The sequence below is a fragment of the Pogona vitticeps genome, chromosome 4 (genome assembly GCF_051106095.1).
Source record: "Pogona vitticeps strain Pit_001003342236 chromosome 4, PviZW2.1, whole genome shotgun sequence".
NCBI classification, from domain to species: domain Eukaryota; kingdom Metazoa; phylum Chordata; class Lepidosauria; order Squamata; family Agamidae; genus Pogona; species Pogona vitticeps.
Window position 1 is genome coordinate 117,473,530 of NC_135786.1, and position 26,804 is coordinate 117,500,333.

General features: G+C 41.6%; 1 protein-coding gene and 1 long non-coding RNA gene across 6 annotated transcripts; both read left to right on the top strand.

Annotated features, from left to right (window-relative positions):
* Window positions 1–1,056: 1,056 nt before the first annotated feature.
* LOC110077059 (torsin-1A-interacting protein 1) lies at window positions 1,057–26,804 on the top strand. 5 transcript variants are annotated; one of them, XM_020789741.3, is made up of 7 exons: window positions 1,057–2,122; window positions 10,570–10,638; window positions 13,910–13,984; window positions 15,855–15,944; window positions 22,759–22,827; window positions 23,682–23,720; window positions 24,836–26,804. In XM_020789741.3, the coding sequence occupies exons 1-7, from the start codon at window positions 1,627–1,629 to the stop codon at window positions 25,630–25,632; spliced, it is 1,635 nt and encodes a 544-aa protein (XP_020645400.2). In that variant the 5' UTR covers window positions 1,057–1,626; the 3' UTR covers window positions 25,633–26,804. The 5 variants fall into 5 exon arrangements, with proteins under 5 accessions (XP_020645400.2, XP_020645402.2, XP_020645403.2 ...); XM_020789743.3 differs by having other exon boundaries at window positions 15,858–15,944; XM_020789744.3 differs by lacking the exon at window positions 15,855–15,944.
* LOC144588879 (uncharacterized) lies at window positions 4,395–8,062 on the top strand. The gene is made up of 2 exons (XR_013544623.1): window positions 4,395–5,355; window positions 6,613–8,062. It is a non-coding gene; the product is annotated as an uncharacterized LOC144588879 (long non-coding RNA).

Consider the following 26,804-nt stretch of genomic DNA (forward strand, 5'->3'; position numbering starts at 1 on the left):
GAAGTGCAGAGATTTATAGAGCAGAATAGCTTCAAGTTCTCCAGACTAGTCCACCCCTTACTACAGATCAACAGCAAACTGACAAACATGTCTGCTTTCAGCAACAGACTTCAACAGACTCAAGAGTGCACAACCAGGCATCCTTGGGAAGACCACAAGTGGGACAATTAAGATCTCTTTCTACTACTCCCCAGTGACTGGTAGTTAGAGGCATTATGGTGGTAGTGGTAGACAGAGGGTGGTGGTGGTGATCCTGAATGTGGAAGGATTATTGCATAATACTGGTTTTTAAAGGACTACTAATCTAATGAAATTGAATACAGAATACACAAGAGCTCACATGCCAAGAAGTCATGCACCTCTAATCTTAATAATAATATTGTTTTGTGTTTATAAAATTGTTGTCATGTATATTATATTTAATGAAGAACGAGAAGAGTGTTTCTTGCCTGTAGTTTACATAGAAGCAGGCTTCTGCAGAGCATTCATGTTGTCTAGACTGAAGCTGCTCCCCTCAGCCCTTCTTCACGGCAGACTTAAGGGAATCTCATGCCAAGAAAGATTTTGCCCTTCTGGAAAAGCCCCCCCCATCCCGAATTTCTTGAGCATAGACTTTTACACTGCCCATTCTATGAACAAATCAGGAATAACCTAATCCTGTCCATTGCTGAACAAGTTCCAAGGCTACTCTTCCAGCTGGTTACTACAATACTGCTTATTAGACCAAAACTCTTACACCACAGCACAGGTAGCAAAGTTTTTCCTAGCTGCAATGCGTAAGAGGGCAGAGTTTGTCCTATCCCCCTGAAGTCCCTCTCATTATTTTACTGTATACCTTCTTTCTGTATGGGTCATATGACTGCAATAAATTGAAAATTGGAAAAAAAAATAAGGTAATATAATCTAAGATCAGATATTGTCCTTTCACTGGCTCCTGTGGTTCACATTGGAAGGGTGCTTTAAAATTTCTCTTCTGATGACCTACATTATTTTCCCTTGTAAACAGCTCCTGGGCGGGCCTTCCGCCTGCTTTTTTTTTGTTTGCTCATTGCAGGAATAGAAAATTTTTGGGAGATTGACCATGGCTTGTTTCGCTTGAGGGCACCCTTGTCTTGGCAACAGCTAAAATGACCCAGCTCTCTCCTTGTTTAGCTTGTTATCCTCCCCGGAAAACGACAGGAGAGGCATTGAGGCAGGAATGACGGGATCCAGAAGCAGCTGTCTGTCAAAAGTTGGAGAGGATTAAGTTAGCTTTCATCCATCAACGAAAGTGGTGCGTGGTGATAGGTGGGTTTCTTCGGGGAGAAAAAATATATATAGGGAGTTTAAAACAAGCGTAGGGAGAGAGTGAACGACATACGAAGGCAGAAAGCAAGCGGTAACTTGAGGAGGATCTGTTGTCAACATTGAGGGGAAAGGAGATGAATGTTTGCACTGATCTTTCGGTCTGCGTTGCGGAGACAAAGGAGATGTAGAAGAAACAAAGATGCAAAGCAGACAACAACGCTAACAACGTAGCCGGGGGGAATTAAGTTATCCCGGGACGGGGAGAGCGATACGGTGCACTGCGCTAAGGAGAAAACAAGTGAAGGTGAGCTGGAACGTTACTTCCTGACTAGGGGAGCCATGTTCGGAGAAAAGACAGACGCTTCTCTGGACTCCCCCTGCGAGAGTGGGGAAGGGGAGGAAAAAGGAGAGGCGGGAGACGAGGGGCTGGAGGAGCGACTCTTCTATCACGTGACTCCCAGGCAGCCTCTCAGGAGAACGGGCGCTCAAAATGGCGGCGGCCGGAGTGATGGTGGGCTTAGACCGCGCACTTCCACCCCATACAATCATGGCGGAGGCCCTCACGGACGGCGGAGGGAAGTGAGGTTTTCTGAGAAAGTGCTGGAGCATTCGGCTGAAGAGGGCACGCCGTGGCTGCGCTCTGTAGCGACCCCAGTCAGAAGGCAGAGGAGAATGAGGGCGGCTGCTGGGAAGGAAGTCGGACTGAATGAGGAAGAGCCGCGAGTGGCGCCCTATAGCCTACGCTCTTCCCAGAGATATCCTCCAACACCCTTTAGGGAGAAGGAGATGGCACAGGAGCAGCTGCCTCGGGAGGAACCGACTGGCTCTTTGGCAGGTGAGGAGGATGCTGTCGCAATGAGTGTCTGAACAAGCAAGGGATAGGTTTCCGTTCGTATTAATATTTGCCTCGTTTCCTCCAGTAAGTTTAGGCGACGTACTTGACTCTAAACATCTCCGCGAGATAGGTGAGCCTGAAGCAGATCGACTGGGCGGGGGGGGGGGGGGACAACGCGCATCGTTGGGAGATGGGAATGTGGATCTTCTAGCTTCCAGTTCGAGCAGCCGCAGTGTTTGATTACAAGGGTAGGTTAGGCAGAGGACTAAAGAGACATAACACTAGTTGGAAGTGTGTAAGAGAAAGACATTCACTCGAGGGATGCCGCTCTTATTTTGCAGACTGAACCACTGTTATATTGCATCAAATTCCCTCCGAATTATGGCAACCCTGTGAATCGGTGATCTCCAAAATGTCCTGAACTCAGCAGCCTTGTTCAGCTCTTGCAAACTCAAACCTCTAGTTTCCTTGAGTCCATCCATCTCATATTTGGTTTTCCTCTTTTTCAGCCGCCTTCAACCTTTCCCAGCATCATTGTCTTCCAGAGAATCTTGCTTTCTCATGATGTGCCCAGAGTATGACAGCCACAGTTAAATTCGTTTTTGCCTCCTGATTTTGTGGCTGCAGTTTCCATTTGGACTGGTTATTGAATCAAGCTGTTGTTGTTGTTGTTGTTGTTAAGTCATGTCCGACTGTTCGTGACCCCATGGACCAGAACATGCCAGGCCCTCCTGTCTTCCACTGCCTCCCAGAGTTTGGTCAAATTCATGTTGGTAGCTTCAATGACACTGTCCAAACATCTTGTCCTCTGTCGTCCCCTTCTCTTACCTTCACACTTTCCCAAGATCAGAGTCTTTTCCAGGGAGTCTTCTCTTCTCATGAGATGGCCAAAGTATTGGAACCTCAGCTTCAGGATCTGTCCTTCCAGTTGGTACTCAGGGCTGATTTCCTTCAAAATGGAGAGGTTTGTTCTCTTTGTAGTCCAGGGGACTCTCAAGAGCCTCCTCCAGCACCACAATTCAAAAGCATCAATTCTTCGACGGTCAGCCTTCTTTATAGTCCAGCTCTCACTTCCATACATCACTACTGGAAAAAACATAGCTTTGACTATGTGGACCTTTGTCAGCAAGGTGATGTCTCTGCTTTTTAAGATGCTGTCTAGGTTTGTCATCGCTTTCCTCCCAAGAAGCAGGCATCTTTTAATTTAATGGCTGCTGTCACCATCTGCAGTGATCATGGAGCCCAAGAAAGTAAAATATGACACTGCCTCCATATCTTTCCCTTCTATTTACCATGAAGTGATGGGACCAGTGGCCATGATCTTCGTTTTTTGGATGTTGAGCTTCAGACCAGTTTTTGCACTCTCCTCTTTCACCCTTATTAAGAGGTTCTTTAATTCCTCCTCACTTTCTGCCATCAGAGTGGTATCATCTGCATATCGGAGGTTGTTGATATTTCTTCCGGCAATCTTAATTCTGGCTTGGGATTTATCCAGTCCTGCCTTTCACATGATGTATTCTGCATACAGTGGAACCTCATCTTATGAATGTCCCTACCTAGGAACGATCCAATTTACGAACAGCTCTGGCCAGAAAATTTTGCTTCTAATTCTGGCCTGAGCTTCAAGAAAGGAACAAAAAAGGTGGGGGAAAAGGGCGGGAAATTCAAACCATTGGTGATGAAGAGGCTGCTTCTTTGTAGCTTTTTCACAACAAGGGTTAGGAAAAGGGAGGCTCAGTCTCCCAGGCTTCCAGCACTGCTGCTACCGCTGCCGGGAGGCGAACCGCCGGACCATCTCGGTTGGGCTCAGTGTCCCAGGCTTCCAGCGCCGCCGCCGCAGGCTTTCCCAGGGTTCGCCACAAGCACCGCCTTTCTCCCCCACTGTGTGGCTTCTCCGCTGCCATGGGAGGCTTTCCTGGGGCTTGCCCCAAGTGCTGCCTTTCTCCGCTGCCATCCGCTGCCGGGGCAGGGTTTTCAGGCTAGGGCCTGGGAAAGCCTGCGTCGGCAGCACAGAAACCCTGGCCCAGTAGCAGATGGCGGTGATTGGGGCAAGCCCCAGGAAAGCTTCCCATGGTGGTGGAGAAGCTGTGCAGCAGGGGAGAAAGGCGGCGCTTGCAGCGAAAGCTGGCAGCAGTGGAGAAAACCTGGCCCGGCAGTGGGGGCTGGAGCCCGGGAGACCTCCTGGCAGCAGCGGTCGCGGCAGTGGAGGTAAGGTGCTGCTTTTTAAAAACTGTTTTGCGTGGCTTTTGCAGGGTGGGATTCGGCTGGTGGGGTTATGTTTGTTTTTTATTTGTTTTGTTTTTTGCAGCCACGGGCTGGTAGTGTTTTATTTTTTAATAATTTTTTGGTATTTTTTTTTCTTTAGTTTAAACGGATTAATCGGTTTTCAACGCATTACTATGGGAAATGGTGCTTCTACTTACGAACGTTTCAATTTACGGCCACCGTTCCAGAATGGATTATGTTCGTAAGTCGAGGTACCACTGTATAAGTTAAATAAGCAGGGAGACAATATACTCCTTTCCCAATTTTGAACCAATCAGTTCTTCCATATCCAGTTCTCACTGTTGCTTCCTGTCCCACATACAGATTTCTCAGGAAACAGATATGGGGGTCAGGCACTCCCAGTTCTTTAAGGACTTGCCATAGTTCGTTGTGGTTGACACAGTCAAAGGCTTTTTCATAGTCAATGAAGCAGAAGTAGATGTTTTTCTGGAACTCTCTGGCTTTCTCCATAATCCAGCGCATGTTAGCAATTTGGTCTCTAATTCCTCTGCCTCTTCAAAATCCAGCTTGTACTTCTGGGATTTCTCGGGCCACATACTGCTGAGGCCTACCTTGTAGGATTTTGAGCATAACCTTGGTAGGGTGTGAAATGAGTGCAATTGTACGGTAGTTGGAGCATTCTTTGGCCTGCCCTTCTTTAGGATTGGGATGTAGACTGATCTTTTCCAATCCTCTGGCCACTGCTGAGTTTTCTAAACTTGCTGGCATATTGAGTGTAGCACCTTAACATCATCATCTTTTAAGATTTTAAATAGTTTGACTGGAATGTCATCACCTCTACTGGCCTTGTTGTTAGCCATGCTTTCTAAGCCCCACTTGACTTCACTCTCCAGGATGTCTGGCTCAAGGTCAGCAACCACACTAACTGGGTTGTCTGGGACATCCAGATCTTTCTGATATAATTCCTCTGTGTATTCTTGCCACATCTTCTTGATGTCTTCTGTGAGGTCTGTCGCGAACACGGGTTCGAAAACACGCGTGTAAGCTTGGACAGAGAGCAATCAGGAATTTGCACATGCTAAAATAGGCTGAAGAGTCCAAATTCAGCCAGCCATGCTACAACACTCCTTCTCGCAAGTCTGCCCACATAAGAACACCCTGGTATTCTCAGATATTATTGTGAAAAGGTCAAGTGGGCTTTGTAGTCCTTAGACTTAACTTGCACCACTGACAGGACTCTAAGTAAGTTAGGCCGAGGCAGCACTCTCAGATGACCCTATGGCAAGTGTACTGTTCAGGAAACCAAATGAGTTTTATAATTTTTATTTTATTAAAGAAAAAGCATGTTACTAAATATTCAAAGCCAAATTAAACCAAAACAAATAATCTAGCATTGTGCTGTTTAGTTACACAGATGTAGTGAGGCAAAGAAAACATGAAAAATATAAAAGTATTCAAAAACCCAAAAAGCCATTAAGAAGAATAAAAACAATTCCAGTCCAGGAAATCATTAGTAAACAAAATAATCCAAGTTGGTTATAAAAAGGCTATAGTCCTCAGTGATCCTATAGAATAAAAACCCCTAAACAAAAGTAAAAATCCATTATATGTCCCATAGTCCTTAGAAAAGAAAAATCCAGTAAATATACCATAGTCCTTACAAAATTACAAGAGCATAGTCCATATGGAGTATTCCAAGAAAAGAAGTCCATAAAGAATATTCCATAGAACAGTCCATAGAAAATAGTCCATGCATAGTCCTTAGGAAAAATCCCATAAGTCTAAAAGTAATCCAGCAAATCATAGAAACCAGTCCATGTAGGTAGTCCCAAATGGCTGAAGAATAGGTCACGAATAACTGAAAGGTCGGTCTTGGAAAGACCATGTCCATAGGTAAAAAGTTCCTTTTTCAAGAGTAACTGGCAAGGGCCTAATGCACCTTCCCACGATGTCATCCAATCAGAGTTCGTTACTAGGCAAACAGTCCTGTTACATCACATGAATTCTTTCTCATACACAGCAGATGTTATTTGGGTTTACGGTGGTTTCTCAAAGAGTCACAACAATTCCCATCTATCTAATCACACAGTCCTTTCTCAGGCCTTCAGAATAACATTCTCTCTGCTCGCCTAGAAAACAACTTGTCAGCATAGCACAGATACTATATACAAAGAAACAAAATGGAACCTCTCTGGCTTATTTCTTAATTACAAAACCTATATGCCTTTAAAAGATTTTAACTCAAAAACCCATCTCATCACAAGGTCCCTCCCATTTTTGTCCTTTATCATGTCCACCTTTGCACAAAATGTTCCTTTAATATCTCCAATTTTCTTGAACAGATCTCTGGTTTTTCCCTTTCTATTCTTTCTATTCCTCGATTTCTTTGCACTGTTCATTTAAGAAGGCCCTCTTGTCTCTCCTTGCTATTCTTTGGAAGTCTGCATTCCATTTTCTGTAACTTTCCTTATCCCCTTGCATTTTGTTTCCCTTCTCTTTCCTGTTGTTTGTAAGGCCTCGTTGGACAATCACTTTGCTTTCTTGCATTTCCTTTTCTTTGGGATGGTTTTTGTTGCTGCCTCCTCTACAAAGTTACGAGCCTATATCCATAGATCTTCTGGCATTCTGTCCATCAAATCTAGTTCCTTAAATCAGTTCTTTACATCCACTGTGTATTCATAAGGGATTTGGTTTAGATCACTGGTTCTTAACCTTGGGTTACTCAGGAGTTTTGGACTGCAACTCCCAGAAGCCTTCACCACCAGCTGTCCTGACTGGGGTTTCTGGGAGTTGCAGTTCAAAAGCATCCGAGTAACAAAGGTTAAGAACCACTGGTTTAGATTATACCTGACTAGCCCCGTGGTTTTTCCTACTTTCTTCAGTTTAAGCTTGAATTTTGTTATAAGAACCTGATGATCAGAGCTACAATCAGCTCCAGGTCATGTTTTTGCTGACTGTAGAGCTTCTCCATCTTTGGCTGCAGAGAATATAATCAATCTGATTTTGGTATTGCCCATCTGGTGATGTCCATGTGTAGATGTCCATGCCTCTTGTGTTGTTGGAAAAGCGTATTTGGGATGTCCAGCTTGTTCTCTTGACAAAATTCTATTAGTCTTTGCCCTGCTTTGTTTTGAAGTCCAAGGCCAAACTTTCCTTTTGTTCCTTTTATCTCTTGACTCGCTGCTTTAGGATTCCAATCCTCTATAATGAGAAGAACATCTTTCTTTGGTATCAGTTCTAGAAGGTGTAGTAATTCTTCATAGTACTCGTCAGTTTCAACCTCTTCAGCATGGGTGGTTCGTGCATAAACATGGATTACTGTGATGTCGAAAGGTCTGCCTTGGATTTGTATTGAAATCATTCTTGAGATTGTATCCCTGTACAGCTTTTCCCACTCTTTTGTTGACTATGAGGGTTACTCCATTTCTTCTACAGGATTTTTGCCCACAATAGTAGTTATGATAATCGTCTGAATTGAATTCGCCCATTCCCGTCCATTTTAGTTCACCGATGCCCAGGATGTCAGTGTTTGTTCTTGCCATCTTCTGTTTGACCACATCCAGCTTACCAAGGTTCATAGATCTTACATTCCAGGTTCCTAATCAGTGTTTTTCTTTGTAGCATCGGACTTTCCTTTCACTTCCTGGCACGTCCGCAGCTAAGCGTCCTTTCGGCTTTGGCCCAACCACTTCATTAACTCTGGAGCTATTTGTCCTTGTCCTCTGCTTTTCCTCAGTAGCGTGTTGGACGCCTTCCGACATGAGGGGCTCATCTTCCAATGTTATATCTTTTAGCCTTTTGTTTCTGTTCATGGGGTTTTCTTGGAATAGATGCTGGAGTGGCTTGCCAGTTCCTACTCCATGTGGATCGCGTTTAGTCAGAACTCTTCACTATGACCTGTCTGTTTTGGGTGGCCCTGCACAGCATAGCCCATAGCTTCTCTGAGTTACTCAAGCCCCTTCGCCACAACAAGGCAGCAATCCTTGAAGGGGGAACCAAGATATATAGAGTCTTTAACACATTTTATTTCTTCATTGTCAGTTGTGTAGTTCTTGTGTAATCATGATTTCATCTTAATGTTCAACTGCAGTTCTGCTTTGCCACTTTTTTCACTAAAATCATTTCATTGCTTCTTTTTTCATCATTTATCTTAAATTCTTGATGTTTCTTTCACCAGTTTCTACACATGTTTCATCTTAATCTAATCTGGCTTTCTGTGAACAAATTGAACAGATAAGGAAATAAGATGAACCCTTGTCTGACACATTTGGCTTACAGGAAACGATTCTGTATCTCCATGTTCTATCCTGGTGGTAGCTTCTTGCCTACAGGTTATTATACAGGTTATGCCTCAGGCCAGTCAGATTCTGAGGTACACCTATTTCTTTCAGGATGATCCACACATTCAAAAGCTTTGTTGTAGTCTATAAAGCATAAACTGATCTTCTTTTGAAATTATTTCATTTGCTCCAGTACCCACTGAACTTGAGTGCCTCTTCCTTTTCTGAATCCAGCTTGAACATGAGGCATTTCTCACTCCATATAAGGTAAAAGTCTTTGTTGCAACATCTTGAGCATCATTTTGCTTGCATGAAAAATTAAAGCAGTGGTCCTATAGTTACTGCACTCCTTAGCATCTCCCTTCTTGAGGAATGAATAATGAATGTTGTCAGTCTGTGGGCCATTGTTTTGTTTTCCATATTTGTTGGGATATTCTTGTTAACATTTAAAGTCTCTGCCTTTAAATATTGAATACCAATAAAATAGTCTACTCCATGTGATTTATTTAAAAGAGCCTCGTGGCGCAGTGGTTAAAACGCTGTACTGCAGCTAAAACTGTGCTCACGACCTGGGGTTCAAATCCCAGGTAGCCGGCTCAAGGTTGACTCAGCCTTCCATCCTTCCGAGGTCGGTAAAATGAGTACCCAGCTTCCTGGGGGGGCAATGTGTAGCCTGTATAATTAAATTGTAAACCGCCCGGAGAGTGCTTGTAGCACTATGGGGTGGTATATAAGTCCAAAAATAAATAAAAAATAAATAAAATAAATATTTCTACCTAGCGCTTTCGGAGCAGCATTCATTTCACTTTCTCAAACCATAGGTTCTTTGTCATAGGATTCCTCTTCAAAGGAACCGTGTAGGCCAGTAATAATTCTTCTGTGCAAATCTTTTGTATACTGTTTTTCTGGTAGAGGCTTTACGGCCTTTGAAGCTGTATTTTGGACATCTGTTTTAAGAAAGCGTAGGAGGAGTTGATTCAACCAATATTCGTAGTTGTAATATTCCAGTTGTACCTCTTTTGCCTCTTTATTGGCATTGAGAGGAAGCAAGGCAGCAGTGAGCAAAATAAAAGTGGAGAGAAGCAAAATATTATAGAACTTTGAAGAGAAATTTGTTCAGTGTGAGCTTTTGTGGATCAAAATCCATTTCTTCAGACACAATGACCAATACCTCTCTCTCTGTCTTTCTCTCTCATGTGGCTCATATTGAGAGTGGCTGGTGAAGAGTATACCAAGTATACTTCTGACCATTGGGATGTGGGTGAAAACATTTAAAACATAGGGTTTATGTGGAAAATAGTCCAGTTTGCTTTGTTTGCTTTAATTGATGTGTGCATAAGATTACCATATTTTTCCGTGTATAAGATGATACTTTTTCCTAAAATAGAGTAAAAAATGAGGGTTGTGTTATACACGGATGTAAGGGGGGAAGGGATCAAAGGGCTGCAGCATTGCAGCCCTTTGATCATGCAGCCCTTTCATCGCTGCTTTACCCAAAGTAGGAATGAAGTGGACGACCCCCACTTTTCTTATTTGGGGTTGGAAAAGTGGGATTCATCTTATACATTGGGTTGTCTTATACATGGAAAAATATGGTATGTTTTCTGAAAGGTAAAAATCAGCAACTAATAAACAGTTTGAAACATAGATTCTGCATAGAATTGAAAAGATTCCAAAGAGAGCCATGCTTTTGCAAGTTGAAACAAATCTAGCTTTGGTTTCTTTTTTGCCTGCCTTTATTGAATGCTCAAGGAGTGTGATGAAGTTATGGTATAAAAGTGTTAATTTATCTTGAAAAAAATTAGGAATTATTGTGGAGTACTGCAGCCCTGTTCTGTATTCTGAATTTTGAACTGCTTGATTTGTGTGCTTATATCTGACCATTTGTTTAGTAGATCTGTTTGCTTCACATTTTATATCTGTTTTTTCTTTATTTTGTAGATGATCCTTCTCCAACTAAAAGTGAAATCAGAACAGCCAACAAAAACTTAAATGGCCAAACTCAGACAGGTACTTTTTGGATTTTCTCCATGATAATTACATTATTGAAAGAATTTACTGATAGTTCCTCAAGTATGTAGTGTTTCAGAACTCAGTTGAATTAGCAGGTTGTTATTATTGTGGAATGTTCATATTGAAGTATTTATGTTTGCCCTTTGGATATACTAGAAGTGTCTTCTTTTAGGGTCTCAGCGAAATGATATATGTAGGAAGCTGATATACAATACAATTTCTCAGAAAATGTTGTTCACTTGGTTTATCTAGTGACACAGTCTGGGCGTCCTTTTGGACCCAGCGCTGTCAATGGAATCTCAGATAGTATCTGTCAGCCTATTTCCATCTCAGGCAGATCATTCAACTGCGTCCCTACCTTGACTGCAGGTCTCTCATGATAGTATCCAGGTTAGATTATTGCAGTGCACTTTATGTGAGGCTGCCTTTGAGTATGATATGGCAACTTCAGTTCCAGAACCGGATGGAGGGTGCAAGAGGTGCTGTCTTGGGGGACAGGCAGCGACCGAGGTGTGCTGCCAGCCCTTTTCCCCAAGCACCCAAGCCACCCCCAAGCGATGCCTGAGAGTGGAGCTCGCTCCCAGCCTGTCCTCGAAGAGCACCTCTAAGAGCGCCACCAACAGCAGGGAAGCAGCTCTCTGGCTCTCTTTCTCTCTTGGCACCCCCAGCACCAGTCCGGCCAGCGGCCACCTTAGCACCCGGCGGTGCTTCCTCCTCCTCCTCTTCGTCCTGCTTCAGCCACCTTGGCTATGGAGGCTGCCTGGGCTTGCCTCGCAAAGTTTGCTCCTCTGTTGTTGTGGGGGTAACTGCTGCTGTTGAGTGCACCATTTTGGGGGGGGCCCTCAGAGGAAGGTTGCTGGACCTCCATGTGTGTGTGGGCATGTGCACACGCCCACAAGCATCTGTGGAGGGCCGCCATGTTCTGTTTTATTTCGCGGGTACCGATGGGGGCTTTTCTCCTTTGGTAAGGCGATTCTGTGAGGGTTTTAAAATTTTTTCATGTTGTGCCCTCCTCCCCCCCCGCTAGGCGGTTGCTGGTGCTCCCTCCTCTGCTTCTTCGTCCTGCTGGTGGTGGTGGTGGTAGTGAAGAAGGAGCTGGAGGGGGTCGTGGCTGGTGAGGAGGGCTCATGTGCCCCTCCTCCTCCTCCTCCTCGGAGCCCCAGCCAGGCTAAGGAAACTCCTGGGCGGCTTCCTCGGGCTCTTGCTCCACTTGGCGGAAAATCTGATGCGGTCCAGCCTCACCCAGCCTCTCCCTCCAGCACCCCCCAGGTAAATTGAGTTTGAGACCCCTGCCTTAATGGTTTGGGATCTCAGGGCATGGCTGACCGCCTTCTTCCAAGTGGAACTGCCCATCCTACCCGTGCTTCCCAAGCTGGATGTTTGAGATTGCCAACACCTAGAGAAGCCCGGAAAGGAGGGGGGACAAGAACCCGGGCCTTTTCTGTGATCCTCCCCCCCAATTATGGAATGAACTTCCAATAAGCAGCAGGCTTTTCCCAGGTGTGCCTTGCTTCCAGATATTCAGCATAACTGCTAAGTGACTTAAGTACATAAACTTGGTGAAGTTCCAATATACACATTGATTTAGAGTCAAGGATTAGAATGTGTACATTCAGGGTATATAAATATGTCTGTACTGTATATAGTGTACAACGCTACTCACTTTGCAAAATTCCTCAGATCTTCAGATAAGGCTAGGGAAGAATTCTGCCTGAAACGAAAGAGCTACTGCCAGTTAATGTCAACAATAGTGGGTCAGTGATCTGATTCAGTATGACAACAGTGGCTCCCAAACCTGGGCCCCCAGATGTTCTTGGACTACAACTTCTAGAAATCCTGATTAGCACAGCTAGTGGTGAAGGCTTCTGGAAGTTTTAGTCAGTGAACATCTGGGTAGCCAAGGTTGGGAACCACTGCAGTATAAGACAGCTTCCTATATACAGTGGTGCCTCTTATAACGAGTGCCTGTTTAACGACGAATCCGCATACCGATGCGGATTTTGCGATCGCAAAAGCGATCGCATACCGATAGCCCCTATGGGGAAAAATCGCTTTGCGATTTTTTCCCCATAGGCACCATTTCCCCCCAGCTGGGCGGCGCTTGCCTCCGAGCGCCGGAGGTGGACGCTTCCCCGGAGGTTGCTCTGAAGGCAGCACCGCCCATCTGGGCGGTGCTGCCTTCAAAGCAACCTCTGGGGAAGCGTCCACCGCCGTTGCTCGGAGGCAAGCCCCGCAGCTAGGCGGGGCTTCCGAGCGCCGCCGGTGGAGGCTGAGGTTGCTCTGAAGGCAGCGCCGCCCAGCTGGGAGGAGCAGCCTTCAGAGCAACGTCCGGGAAAGCGTCCACTGCCGGTGCTCGGAGGCAAGCCCCGGCCAGCTGGGGGGAGAAGGCGGCGAAGGTTCAGGGCGCCCACAGTGGACGCTTCGCCGGAGGTTGCTCTGAAGCCTGGCTTCAGAGCAACCTCCGGGGAAGCCTCCACTGCGGGGGCTCTGAACCTTCTGCCTCCAGCTGGGCGGCGCAACCTGCGGGGAGGCGTCCACAGCCGAAGCAAGCGCCGCCCAGCTGGGGGGAAATGGCTGCCCGCAGCATTTTCGCGCCTTGCTTACCGAGGCGGCGAAAATGGCAGCCGGATCGGGATTCTTCGCTTACTCGTGAGTTTTCCCCCAATAGGAACGCATTAAACGGAGTTTAATGCGTTCCTATGGGTTTTCCCCTCCCACATAGTGAAGAATCGGGATAGCGACGTTAATCCTGGAACAGATTAACGTCGCTATGCGGGGCACCACTGTATCCTGTAATTATTGTATTGTATCTCCATAATATGGGTCCTGGTCCTCTTATATTATTACATGGTGACTTTATATTTTTTTTCTTTATGTTTGAAGGATCTGAGCAGTGTTTGGAGCTACTGAACAACTAGTCAGTCAGTCAAACCCTTTATTGGCATACACCAGAAAATCAGATACACAAGATAACAAACAAACTTAATTAACTGAATCTACAATTTTATTATGTATTAGTCTGCATCTCCTCACTATCTGGTTCAAAAAGACCCTCACATACTCCACTATAACTGACTCTCCTGTTGACAGACTATACCTCAGTGTGTCACAATCTGAAAAGCCCCTCTTATTTAACAAACATGGCTCTAAATGTTTTCTGCAGATAGATTTTTTATTGTCCATAGAATGGACAATACAAAATCATGTGACAGAGTGACTCCACCCAGCAACAACTAGATTACTTATGTTCCTACTTTTCCTTTGGTAGGGAATGCAAACATCTTTGGAATTGCAGATGATTCTGAACTTCTTCGACCAGCTCTTAGGAGAAGACCACGGATAGGTAAGTGCTAATGTTTTAGCACTCTAATAAAAATGACTGTTTCATTTATTAAAAAAATGTTTTCTCTAAGGTCATCTACAGTTAAATTTTTAAAATTAATGAAGGTATTAAAATATCACATGTCAGCAAAGTTAAAAAGAAAAGAAAAAAGTATTTTAAAAACAGAGCAAAGGTAGTAGATTTAAAATTATTTCAAAGCCATGCAAATCAATAACTTTTTAATGGCCTGCCGAAAACTGAACAAATAAGGTGTTTGTCTGATCTGTATGGAGAGAGTTTCATAGTCTCAGTACCACCATACTTTGTGTTCCCACTGACTTACCATGTTGTACATATTATATGAATGATTCTCATTGTGGTGTAGTGTATAGAGAAATGGACCAAGTCCCTGGAGAACATAATTCAAATCCCCATTTGACCATGGAAACTCACTGGGGGAGTGGAAGTGATAAAACCACTCCTTAAATATATCACTTACCTTGAAAGCCCTATTAGGGTTATAAGTCAGTTCTGATTTGACGGCACAGAACACACACATGCATATATGGTGGTGCCTCACTTAACGACGATAATCCATTCCAGGAAAATCGCTGTTAAGCGAAAATGTCGTAAAACGAAATTTAAAAGCCCATTGAAACTCATTGAAAACCGTTCAATGCGTTCCAATGGGCTAAAAACTCGCCGTCCAGTGAAGATCCTCCATACGGCGGCCATTTTCGCTGCCTGTATAGTGAGGAATCCGTCCCTAAGCACAGTGGGGAGCCATTTTAAGCACCTGGCGGCCATTTTGAAAACCCGACGATCAGCTGTTTTTGATCGTCGTAAAGCGAAAATTGGTTCCCGAAGCAGGGAACTGATCATCACTAAGTGAAATTCCCCCATTTAGACCATTGTTTTGCGATCGCAATTGCAATCGCAAAAACATCGTCTTAAACGGATTTGTTGTAATGTGGGGTAATCGTTAAGCGGAGCATGGCTGTATTATATGCTAATACATAAAAGGCTTGTTAGTAAATATTAATGTTTGCAATGGCTTTGGAACTTGAAGAGTGTTTTGTTTAGCCATCTGTTTTAAGAAATTAGCTGCCTAGAGTGGTCGTATTGACCAGATAGACGGGGTATAAATAGAATGAATGAATGAATGAATGAATGAATGAATGAATGAATGAATGAATGAATGAATGAATGAATGAATGAATAAATAAATAAATAAATAAATAAATAAATAAATAAATAAATAAATAAATAAATAAATAGATAGATAGATAGATAGATAGATAGATAGATAGATAGATAGATAGATAGATAGATAGATAGATAGATAGATAGATAAATTGATAAGCAGATACTGATTTTAAATTTGTTTTTATTTTTTATTTTATATTTATTTATGCTACTAAAATAGAATTTTGCACTGGCTTGTAAGAATGAAAGCTATAGCTTATTACAAGAACAAAGGTAGCCATGTTAGTTCGTAAGAACAAATCTAAACCAAATATACAGGTGGGTAAAAAACTATTACAACCATTCTGCAAAAGTGTGACATTTTTAGATTCTTCGGAATTTTTAATCAAGCTACCTGATAATGTCCATCTGTGGACTTTGGTTCTGCTGAGGCAAAAGCAGCTTTGTTTTTGTGGATTATGTGAAATTTTACTTCCCCAGATAACAGACTCCCTTTAAATATACCTCAATAGATTGATAACTCATACATAATTTCTATTTAGATAGGAATTTTTTGTGACCAAGCCAGAGATTTAGCAGTGAATAAAACAGGTAGTATTTCTCCTTTGAATTCTATGCCATACAGACCAATGTGTTGTGGTGTAAGCTTTTCTGCAAGGAATTAGCACTCTAATTTTTTTTTTAGAAGATGAAGCAGATGAAGAGGAAAGTGAGAACAAATCCGAAATTGGAAATACTATACATCAGCTGACTAATAGATACAGGTTTGCAAAAGGTAGCAGTTATCTTCCCTTTTCCTCATTGTTATTTTTATTTAACCTGTAGTTTTCTAGAAATCCAGGCAATGGACAAGCATAGGGCCAGACATTGACTCACTGCAGCACAATATTGTTGTCTGGTCGTTTAGTTGTGTCCAACTCTTCATGACCCCATGGACCAGAGCATGCCAGGCCCTCCTATCTTCCACTGCCTCCCGTAATTGTGTCAAATTCACGTTGGTTGCTTTGCAGACACTGTCCAAACATCTTGTTCTCTGTCGTCTCCTTCTCCTCTTGCCTTCACACTTTCCCAAGATCAGAGTCTTTTCCATGGAGTCTTCTCTTCTCATGAGATGGCCAAAGTACTGGAGCCTCAGCTTCAGGATCTGTCCTTCCAGTTGGTACTCAGGGTTGATTTCCTTCAAAATGGAGAGGTTTGTTCTCTTTGTAGTCCAGGGGACTCTCAAGAGCCTCCTCCAGCACCACAATTCAAAAGCATCAATTCTTCGACGGTCAGCCTTCTTTATGGTCCAGCTCTCACTTCCATACATCACTACTGGAAAAAACATAGCTTTGACTATGTGGACCTTTGTCAGCAAGGTGATGTCTCTGCTTTTTAAGATGCTGTCTAGGTTTGTCATCGCTTCCCTCCCAAGAAGCAGGCATCTTTTAATTTAATGGCTGCTGTCACCATCTGCAGTGATCATAGAGCCCAAGAAAGTAAAATATGACACTGCCTCCATATCTTTCCCTTCTATTTGCCATGAAGTGATGGGACCGGTGGCCATGATCTTTATTTTTTTTTTTATGTTGATCTTCAGACCAGTTTTTGCACTCTCCTCTTTCACCCTTATTTTTTTTTTATTTTTTTTTTTTTTTATAAGGGATAACAAAAAGGAAAAGGGAATTGGGATTGATGAGGAAGAGGGGAGACAATAACATACTTTCATCCATTCTGTACCTATTGCCATAACAAGATTTTAAATTATTCTATTTACTCTTTTCTGCCTTCTAGATTCAGTTCTCCTTTCAATATGTACTGTTCACAAGCTGCCTGTTGATTCTGTCCACTTGTTAAATAGATCCCATCTTTCTGTTGCCTTTTGCAAGGGATAGTCCTTCATAACTTCTGATAAAATGTCCATTTCGGCTATTTCCCGTATCTTTTCAATAAGATCTTCTTGTTTCGGTACCGTTGATCTTTTCCAATTTTTAGCATATAAGATTCTAGCTGCCGTAACTATGTATATAACTATATAATTCTTTGACTTATCTATATTTTCAGGTATCATACTCAATAAAAACAGTTCTGGGGTTAATGGCACTTTACAGAGCAATATTTGTTCCAACATTACATGTACTCTTTTCCAATATTGTTTCGCTACTCCACATGACCACCACATATGATAATAGCTTCCCACTTGTGATTCACATTTCCAACACTTATTTGATACATCTGTATACATCTTCGACAATTTTTCTGGGGTCATGTGCCATCTATAAAACATCTTATATATATTCTCTTTAAAGTTCACCGATCTTGTAAGCTTTATATTATTTTGCCATATTTTCAGCCATTGATCAATATCAATGTTATGCCCTATATTTTGTGCCCACTTAATCATACATTCTTTAACCATTTCATCTTGCATCTTAATTTCCAACATATAATTATACATTTTCTTAACAGTTTGTTCTTTTGAACCTAATAAAAGTTTGTCAAAAATCGTTTGCTCTAAGTAGAAGCCTTCTATTTTATCTTTTGTATATCTAGATTCTAGCTGTGCTCTAGGCCACCACTCTATATATATATTCTGTGACTCTAGCTCTTCTTTAGACTTTAGTTCACCATCCTTTTTTAATAGATCTTGATATTTTAAAAAGTTTGTTTTTGTCATAAGACTGGGTTGGATAAAGGCCTCTAACGGTGACACCCATACAGGTATTTTGTAATAAATTTGTTGTACAATTTTTCTCCACATTCCCAGTAAAGCTCTTCTTATCATATGTGAATTAAAATTTTTTTGTTCTTTGTCCTTTTTATACCATAAATAGGCATGCCAGCCTAATTGCAAATCATGTCCCTCCAAGCTAAGTAATCTATCATTTTCTAGAGTTATCCATTCTTTTATCCAATCTAGAATACAAGCTCTATAATACAGAACCCAGTCAGGAAGACCAAAGCCACCCCTCTGCTTAGCATCTTGCATTGCCTTAATTTTAATTCTTGGTTTTTTACCTTGCCATATAAATCTCATGATTATCTTATTAAATTCTTTGAAAAATGACTGTTTTAATATTATAGGGATTGACTGAAATAAGAATAGGATTTTTGGTAAAATAGTCATTTTAATTGCTGCAATTCTTCCCAACAACGATAGTTGTAATTTGTCCCATTTCTCCAAATTGTTCTGTATCTCCTTCATTAGTTTCATGTAGTTATCTTTGAATAATGTACTTGTCTTTTTTGTAATTTGTATTCCTAAATATCGGATTTTCTTCTCCTCATGAAAGTTCGTCTTCTCTATTAGCTCTTGTCTTTCATGTTCTCTCATGTTTTTGGTAAGTAATTTAGTCTTCTTTTGGTTTATTCTCATTCCTGCCATGTCACCAAAAATTCTTAACGTTGTCATCAGGTCCTCTATTGAATCCAATGGTTCTTCCAATATGATAACTAAATCATCCGCAAAGGCCTGGAGTTTGTAGACTTGACCTTTCACTTTTAATCCTTTCAATTCTTTTTTGTTTCTAATTTGTTCGTTTAGTATTTCCAGAGTCAAAATAAACAGGAGTGGGGAGAGTGGGCACCCCTGTCTAGTACCTTTCTGTATTTGGATTTCTTTTGATAGTTCGCCATTGATTTTTACTTTTGCCTTTTGCTCCGTATATATTGCTTTAATTAGTTTCATGAATCTTTCTCCAACCTGCAGTGTTTTCAATGTGTGCATCATAAAATTCCAGTCCTCCAGTAGGTGTCTTCCTCTCCTCACGCACAGTCTATCCAGTTCAGTACATTGTGCATCCACTTAACAACGGCTTCTCCTTTCAGCAGACAAAGCAAGGGGGGGGGGAGTTTTCTCTCCGTAGAAATAAACCTGGCAATGATATTCTGCTTTCCTCCAGTAGGTGTCGTCTGCTCCCCATACACAGTCTATCTAGCAGAGTCGATTGTACATTGTAAATCCACTTAACAAAGTATGTGGCGGGGGGGGGAAATTTTCCCCCCACAAAGATAACATGTCGTCTCAAAGCTTCGGTACTCGATCTGTTATTAAAAGTTCTGTCAAGTACTTTGCCACAGTCAAACAGGATCAGTCCACAATTATTTAGTTCATCAGCAATTCCCAGGCACAGTCTTATTTTTCTGACCTTGGCACGGTCCGGCCAGAGTTAGTTTCGCTTTTAGGCTAGTTCATTAAAATAGGACCGTGCTTCAAAAGATTTGCCGCTTCTAAGCTTTCTTTCGGTCTTATCTCTTTTATCAGTTCGTTAGCTTTAAAGGCTCCAAGTTTTATTTATTATTGTCCATTTTTAACTGCAATCATCAGCTCTCCTCTTTCCTCGGACATTCCGGAGTACTCACTGCTTTTTGTCACCAAAATGGCGCTTCCGTTCCAGCTTGTGCCTCGTGGATCTCTTCAGAGGGAAAAAAGACAGGCCGCCGCCCCTCAATTCTTCCTCCGATGCCCACGTTCGGTCCAGAAGAACTTCTCCTAGCTCTTCCTCCACCCTTTTGGTCTCCTAAGGGTGCCAAGCTGGTCGGTTTTCGGCATTCCTCAGGAGCTTCACCCGAGTGCAGCCAAACAGTGCAGTGACAAGCTCCGCCTCCTCTTTCACCCTTATTAAGAGGTTCTTTAATTCCTCCTCACTTTCTGCCATCAGAGTGGTATCATCTGCATATCGGAGGTTGTTGATATTTCTTCCGGCAATCTTAATTCCGGTTTAGGATTCCTCCAGTCCAGCCTTCCGCATGATATATTCTGCATATAAGTTAAATAAGCAGGGGGACAATATATAGCCTTGTCGTACTCCTTTCCCAATTTTGAACCAATCTGTTGTTCCATATCCAGTTCTAACTGTTGCTTCCTGTCCCACATATAGGTTTCTCAGGAGATAGATAAGGTGGTCAGGCACTTCCATTTCTTTAAGGACTTGCTATAGTTTGCTGTGGTCCACACAGTCAAAGGCTTTTACATAGTCAATGAAGCAGAAGTAGATATTTTTCTGGAACTCTCTGGCTTTCTTCATAATCCAGCGCATGTTAGCAATTTGGTCTCTAATTCCTCTGCCTCTTCGGAATCCAGTTTGTACTTCTGGGAGTTCTCGGTCCACATATTGCTGAAGCCTACCTTGTAGGATTTTGAGCATAACCTTGGTAGGGTGTGAAATGAGTGCAATTGTACGGTAGTTGGAGCATTCTTTGGCACTGCCGTTCTTTGGGATTGGGATGTAGACTGATCTTTTCCAATCCTCTGGCCACTGTTGAGTTTTCCAAACTTGCTGGCATATTGAATGTAGCACCTTAACAGCATCATCTTTTAAGATTTTAAATAGTTCAGCTGGAATGTCATCACCTCCACTGGCCTTGTTGTTAGCCAGGCTTTCTAAGGCCCACTTGATTTCACTCTCCAGGATGTCTGGCTCAAGGTCAGCAACTACATTGTCTGGGTTGTCCGGGATATCCAAATCTTTCTGATATAATTCTTCTGTGTATTCTTGCCACCTCTTCTTGATGTCTTCTGCTTCTGTTAGGTCCCTCCCATTTTTGTCCTTTATCATGTTCATCTTTGCACAAAATGTTCCTCTAATATCTCCAATTTTCCTGAACAGACCTCTGGTTTTTCCTTTTCTGTTATTTTCCTCTATTTTTTTTTTTTTGCATTGTTCATTTAAGAAGGCCCTCTTGTCTCTCCTTGCTATTCTTTGGAAGTCTGCATTCAATTTTTCTGTAACTTTCACTATCTCCCTTGCATTTTGTAGTACAGTATAGTGTAGATGAAATAAGTATCTCCAGCAACTGTTGTGCAGTGCATGAGACTGGATCCAGGCCTGTTATTAATAGTGAAACTTGTATAGTCTGTCTCTCAGTCGTATATCCAAGTGCTTAAGTGTGTCCACCATCAGTGTTCTGGGGACCAGTTTTGTCACCCCAGGATCTGGCATGGGCCATAATCCATACCCAGCTGCAAATCAAACACAAGTTACAGTGCTGAAATTTTGCTTGCTTTAAATACATCACAGTCAGCCCTTGACTTACGAACGGCCTGAGTTACGAGCATTTTGACTTACCAACCGCTCTCATAGGAAAATAATGACTTGACTTATGAACTTAGATTTGAGTTACGAACTGAAAAAAACCACACGGGAGGGCGGGAATGCGCGAAATTTGAACTTTCAGTTAACCGTTGGCCAGTGAAGAGGGTGCCTGTCTGCTTCCTCGCTCTTCCCAGCGTTTAGAGAGTGGATTGGGAGACAGTCTTCAGACTGCCTGGTATTGCCTGGACTGTATTTTTATTTTTTGGCAATTTTGGGGTTTTTGGATTTTGGATTTTTTTCTTTTTGACATTTTTTTTAAGCAGAGTGACTGCCTGTTCTGGGTGAGTACACTGTATGTTTTTACTTTACTGTATGTACTGTACAGGGTTTTTTGCAGTTTGGTGGGGGGGTAGGGCTAGGTGTGGGGGGGTTTGCAGTGTTTTAAAATGTCTGTGCCTGTGGTTAAAATATTCTTTGAGTGTATGTGCTGTTTGTTCAGGAAGGCAGGCATTTTTGTGCTGGAGGAATGGTTACTGGATTGCTATGCCTTGCTGTGGGGGGTATGTTTCTGTGCTCTTATGGGTCTTGCAGTGTGGACGTGGATCCAGAGTCTTTTAAAATCAGAAAATATTCTTTGAGTGCACTTTTGTGCTGGAAGAATGGTTGCTGGATTGCTATGCCTTGCCGTGGGGGGTTCTGTTACTGTTCTCTGGTGGGTCTTGAATTGTTTTAAAATGTCTGTGCCTGTGCTTAAAATATGGATCCAGAGTCTTTTTGTGCTGGAGGAATGGTTGCTGGGTTCTGTGCTTGTCTCAGCTTGTCTTGTTTGAAAAGGTGCTTTTCAAGGTGTTCTGTTGTCTGAAAGGTGCTTTGTTTAAAATGTGTTCCCTCCCTCCTTTGCTGCCCCCTTTCCCCCCAAAAGGTGCTTGTCTTGGCTTGTCTTGATTGAAAGGGTGCTTTTCAAGGTGTTCAGTTGAAAAGGTGTCTGTTCCCTCCTTCCCTCCATCTTCTTTTCTTTCTTTCTTTTTTAACCTAAGTCATTTTAGGTTAAGAGGAAAAAAAATCTGCCCCTAGTGGTAGGAATGGATTAACCAGCTTTGCATTAGTTCCTATGGGAACAAATTCTTTGACTTACAAACCATGGCTTGACCTAAGAATCAAAAACAGCTTGAACGGATTAATTGGTTTTCAATGCATTCCTATGGGAAATGCTGATTTGACTTACAAACTTTCTTCCGGAATGGATTAAGTTTGTAAGTCAGGGGTTGACTGTATAGAGATTTGCTACTGAAATTTAGTAGAAAGCTGGATAAAGCCATTTAAAGAAAGATTGTGCTTGCTTTAAATGAGGTTTATCTATTTGCCACCTAAAATCCATGGCAAACCACTACAACTAAGGCATTTGCTTCTTTAAATGAGGTTCCTCCTAGATCCTGCTAAATTTTGGTGGCAGTTTTCCAAGATGTTGGATAGGGAAATAATAGGAGCCACATGTGACTGGAAGGCTGCATGATTCCCATACTTGCTGTAATGTAATTATATGTGTTTTCTCTCTGCACTTCTTTTTATTATTAGATGCACAATTTTTTGCTCAAAAGCCACAAGGTCTTGATCCACAGACACATGTAAGAACCAGGACACAAAGTATGTATACAGCTGCCACCTGTGCCCATGACAGAGTAACTTGTTTGCGTTTTATTTTATATTTTATACTCCTACGTTTGGACTAAAATTAAGTTTGTTCTTCTTCTAATAAGTATTTATAGGATTTGAACACGATAATAGTAAGTCTCTATTTTTGGGTTAGAGATCAGTGTGTATTGACTGCTCTGTACTTTTATAGTGTCTGTAGTATTGCAACAGAACTTAGATTTTGAATTTCTAAATTTAATTATAATAAACAATACATTTTATAGGCAAAATTGTATAATGCATTTCATTATTTTAATTGTAGAATAAATTTAGAATAGTCAAAATCCAGATTTCAATTCTTACCCTACATACCATTCCTGTGCCTGTCTAGGAGAGCAAAGAAGTTTTTGGAAGAAATCTTGAAACCTCTAGCAGGTGTTTATTAATTTGAAGATTAATTTTTGAATTTATTTTTTTTTGAAAGAGAATTTGAAGAATGTTGGCCAGCTTCCTGGATGCGATGCAGAACCACATGTCTCTGTGCCTAGATTGTCTGGTCTGCTTATCTGTCTCTAGAGAGGACACTTTATAATATATATTCACTTTGTTGAGTTATTGCTGAAATCATGGTGCTTTGCTATGCATGTGGAAGACAAAAGGCAGGGACCCTATGGATCATTTGAGTCCAAGGAAGCGCAGTGGGGAATCAAACTCTGAACCTCTGCAGCCAGGTACCCAAAGCATTGAGCTATCCAGTAGCTCCAAGTATGTATTTGGTATTCTTAATAATAAAACTGTTGATAGTTGGTTTTAGAATAATGGTTTGGGTTATCAGATTAATTTATTCTTTCTGCTTTTAATTCCAGTTTATGTACAGAAGAAACATCTACCAGTGACTTCCAAAAGTAAGATTCTCCCCCAAACTCTCACTGTCTGTGATTGTAGTCAGGTTGGTTAATCTTGCCAAGAAACATACAAATTTGGTTTACTTGTTCTCAGATATTTGTGGAAGGTCTAATTCTTTAATAGCATGACAGATTTGTTTGTTCCCCTGAACTGACTGTTTTCTTCATCTATTTTGAATGTGTAGCTCTTGAAAGATGGTCTAGTGACAAGATGCAGATGATTTGTGAAAGGAAAATTATTTCTTTCCATGAAGTAGGGAATAAGAGCAGAAAACATAAATCTTATCCTTAAGAAGTAGTAAGCAGTTCAGATGGATGAACAGGCACTTTCTGAATACCAAAGCAAATGTAAAGTAGAAAATTTCATTTAAAATGAGAAAAAATGGAATTAAAGATTTTAATTGTATCCCCATATTTCCAATTTTGTGAGGAGATAACTAACTTAGGATTATTTCTGGTGACTTCAGTTAACAGAGATAAGATAGTGTTCAGTTGATAAGGCATGTGGTTTGAGTACAGAGATCTTGTAACCTCTGGCTGGGAAAGATCTGGATTGAAACCTAGGAGAGCCATTGACTGTCAATACAGGCAATAATGGACTAGAAGGACCAGTGTACAATGCAGGATAAAACAGCTGAACCCATTGGAGTCGATGTAGTGTTCTGGAAGTGGAGTAAAAATGGCATTGAGTTACAGTACGGACTTACTGAAGGAATCATTCTGGATCATTTTAAAAAGGCAGGGAGAGAGAGAGAAAGAGAAATTCAGCTGCTACAGTAATTTGCCTAAAAGAAGCCAGATCAAAATACCAAGTCTTCACACTGAGGCAGAACAAGGTTCAACATCATGGAAGTACTTGTCAAGTTTTACCCTGAATAAGAAATTCCTTCTGAGTAGCTTTAAACAGGAGGTTGGTTCCATCCATCCAGCAATCTTTGCAGATATTATTAACTTGTGTTGGTGAGGAGAATTTAGAGTTCAATCATTTCATGGGGCTAATTGACTATATTAAGTTTTGACATAAGCAGGTACAAATAACAACCTTGGGGCGTTAATTAACGTTCTTCTCATCTGTCTCCTTCATCTCCCATCTTCCTTATATGTGTGTGCACTAGGTTCTGAACAGTCTGATGGAAAACATTCATTTATAAGACTTTGGATACTTGTAGTAGCTTGCATTGCTACTGGTGGATGGTATGTATTCCAGTATTCGTCATCTTGTTCCCTAGAAACTGATAAGGCCCTGCAAGCATTTCAAAATCAGATGAAAGAGCTCATGAGCAGCTACCCAAGTCAAGATGAAAGGATGTGGAAGAGAATCCAAACTACCTTTGAAAAACATCTCAACTCATCTCAGCCTCATATGGAGCCAGCCATCTTATTACTTACTGCTGCAAAAGAAGCTGAAGATGTCCTGAAATGTTTAAGCAACCAGATTGCTGATGCTGTCTCCTCTTCTCAAAGTGCTGCCACAATTAAAATAGATGGAGCAAGCAAAGCTACTCTGGACAGTGATGTTGTCAAACTAATTGTGGATGAACTATTAAGCTCTGGGTTCAAGGGAGGCAAAAAGGCAGCAGTAGTGCATCGATTTGAGTCACTACCTGCAGGTTCCACACTGATCTTTTACAAGTACTGTGACCATGAAAATGCAGCATTTAAGGATGTGGCTCTTCTCTTAACTGTTCTCCTAGATGATAAGTTTCTACAAAGGAGCCTTAGCCTTCTGGATGTAGAGGTAAAAGTAAGGGATTTCCTCAGGGTTAAGTTTACCAACTCAAGCATGCCAGGTTCTTATAACCACATGGATATAGACAAACTGAGTGGATTGTGGAGCCGCATTTCCCATCTGGTCTTGCCTGTGTGGCCTGAAAACATCCTCCCTCAGGAGAAGTGCTTGCAGCTCAAATAATTTAATTGAATAAAAGAACAAGATGGGAAATACAATGAAGTGTCTATATGTGTTACTGTTTGAACTGAGTGAGGATTTATTGCTTGTTTATTGGAACTGCCTGTTTAAATATGCAGTTTAGAGGTAAAAACAGGAGGGAAATAATCTGAATATTTGTTTCAAGAACTTGTAGAACATGAACACAGCTCTGAATTCCCACTCCTGTAATTCTTAGAATCCAGGATCCTGCCGCTTTTGGTGGAGAGGGAAAGGAATCTTTATAGTTATGGTTATCCACCTATGTGAAGATACTTATATAAATCTTTTTAGAGAATGTTGTGTTCAGGAGCTATAGAGTAAGGAAGCTTAATATAGATGAATACTTGCTTTTACCAACTTGCAGTGTACCAGAATAAACTGGAAAATCAAAGCTGCGACCAAAATCTGTATCTCAAAACAGGTCTGTCTTCCTTTGTTTACCAAGATGAGGGGATTGACAAAATCCATTACTGCATGGCCCTGGTACCAGATTTGCTTGTGTTCAGTCAGATCTTACAGCTCGACATAACAAGACAGTCTTAAACTTTCAGTTGGAGTAGCAGACCTTGTCTAACCCACACTTTCTTTCTTTTGGAAATAATCTGCAGATGCATGATAGGCACCTGTTAATTACCCTAATTTTGAAATTGCTGTTCAGTTCTGGTAATGATCCCTTTTTTGATGCAGTATTACAGGGCTTTTCAGTCTGTCTTGGCCAACTGGCATAGGCTTCCTTCATGAGCAGGAGCTCCGTGTGAAAAAGGGATCAGATATTTTCCTGAGGGCACATTTTGCACCTACACTGCCTAACCAGGACAAAAAAAACCACTTTACTTGGGTTAACTCTGGCACTGTGAAAGTGTTGACTTTAATCAAAAGATGGAAGCGCATTGGATGCTAGTGTGCTTTAAAATGACTTTTGAGGTCTGTTCTTGAAATAATTCACTCATCAGAAAGATACATGAAGACAGCGTTTAAAATATTATTTTGAATAAATTTAGATGAATAATATTTTTATGGAGGACTTGTGTATTGCATAAATTAAGACATAGATCATTACGCCTTGTTAGTTTAGTATTCTGCAGACTTGCAAATTTACATGTAAATCTTCATCTGCCAATTTGTAAAGTGTCTAATAAATTTTGAAGGTCTTA

Excerpts from the sequence above, each read along its gene's own strand:
- LOC110077059 (XM_020789741.3), top strand. The coding sequence starts at position 1,627 with ATGTTCGGAGAAAAGACAGACGCTTCTCTGGACTCCCCCTGCGAGAGT. Across the intron at positions 22,828-23,681 it reads TGTAAGAACCAGGACACAAA|TTTATGTACAGAAGAAACAT; the intron begins GTATGTATACAG and ends TTTTAATTCCAG. Across the intron at positions 23,721-24,835 it reads TCTACCAGTGACTTCCAAAA|GTTCTGAACAGTCTGATGGA; the intron begins GTAAGATTCTCC and ends TGTGTGCACTAG.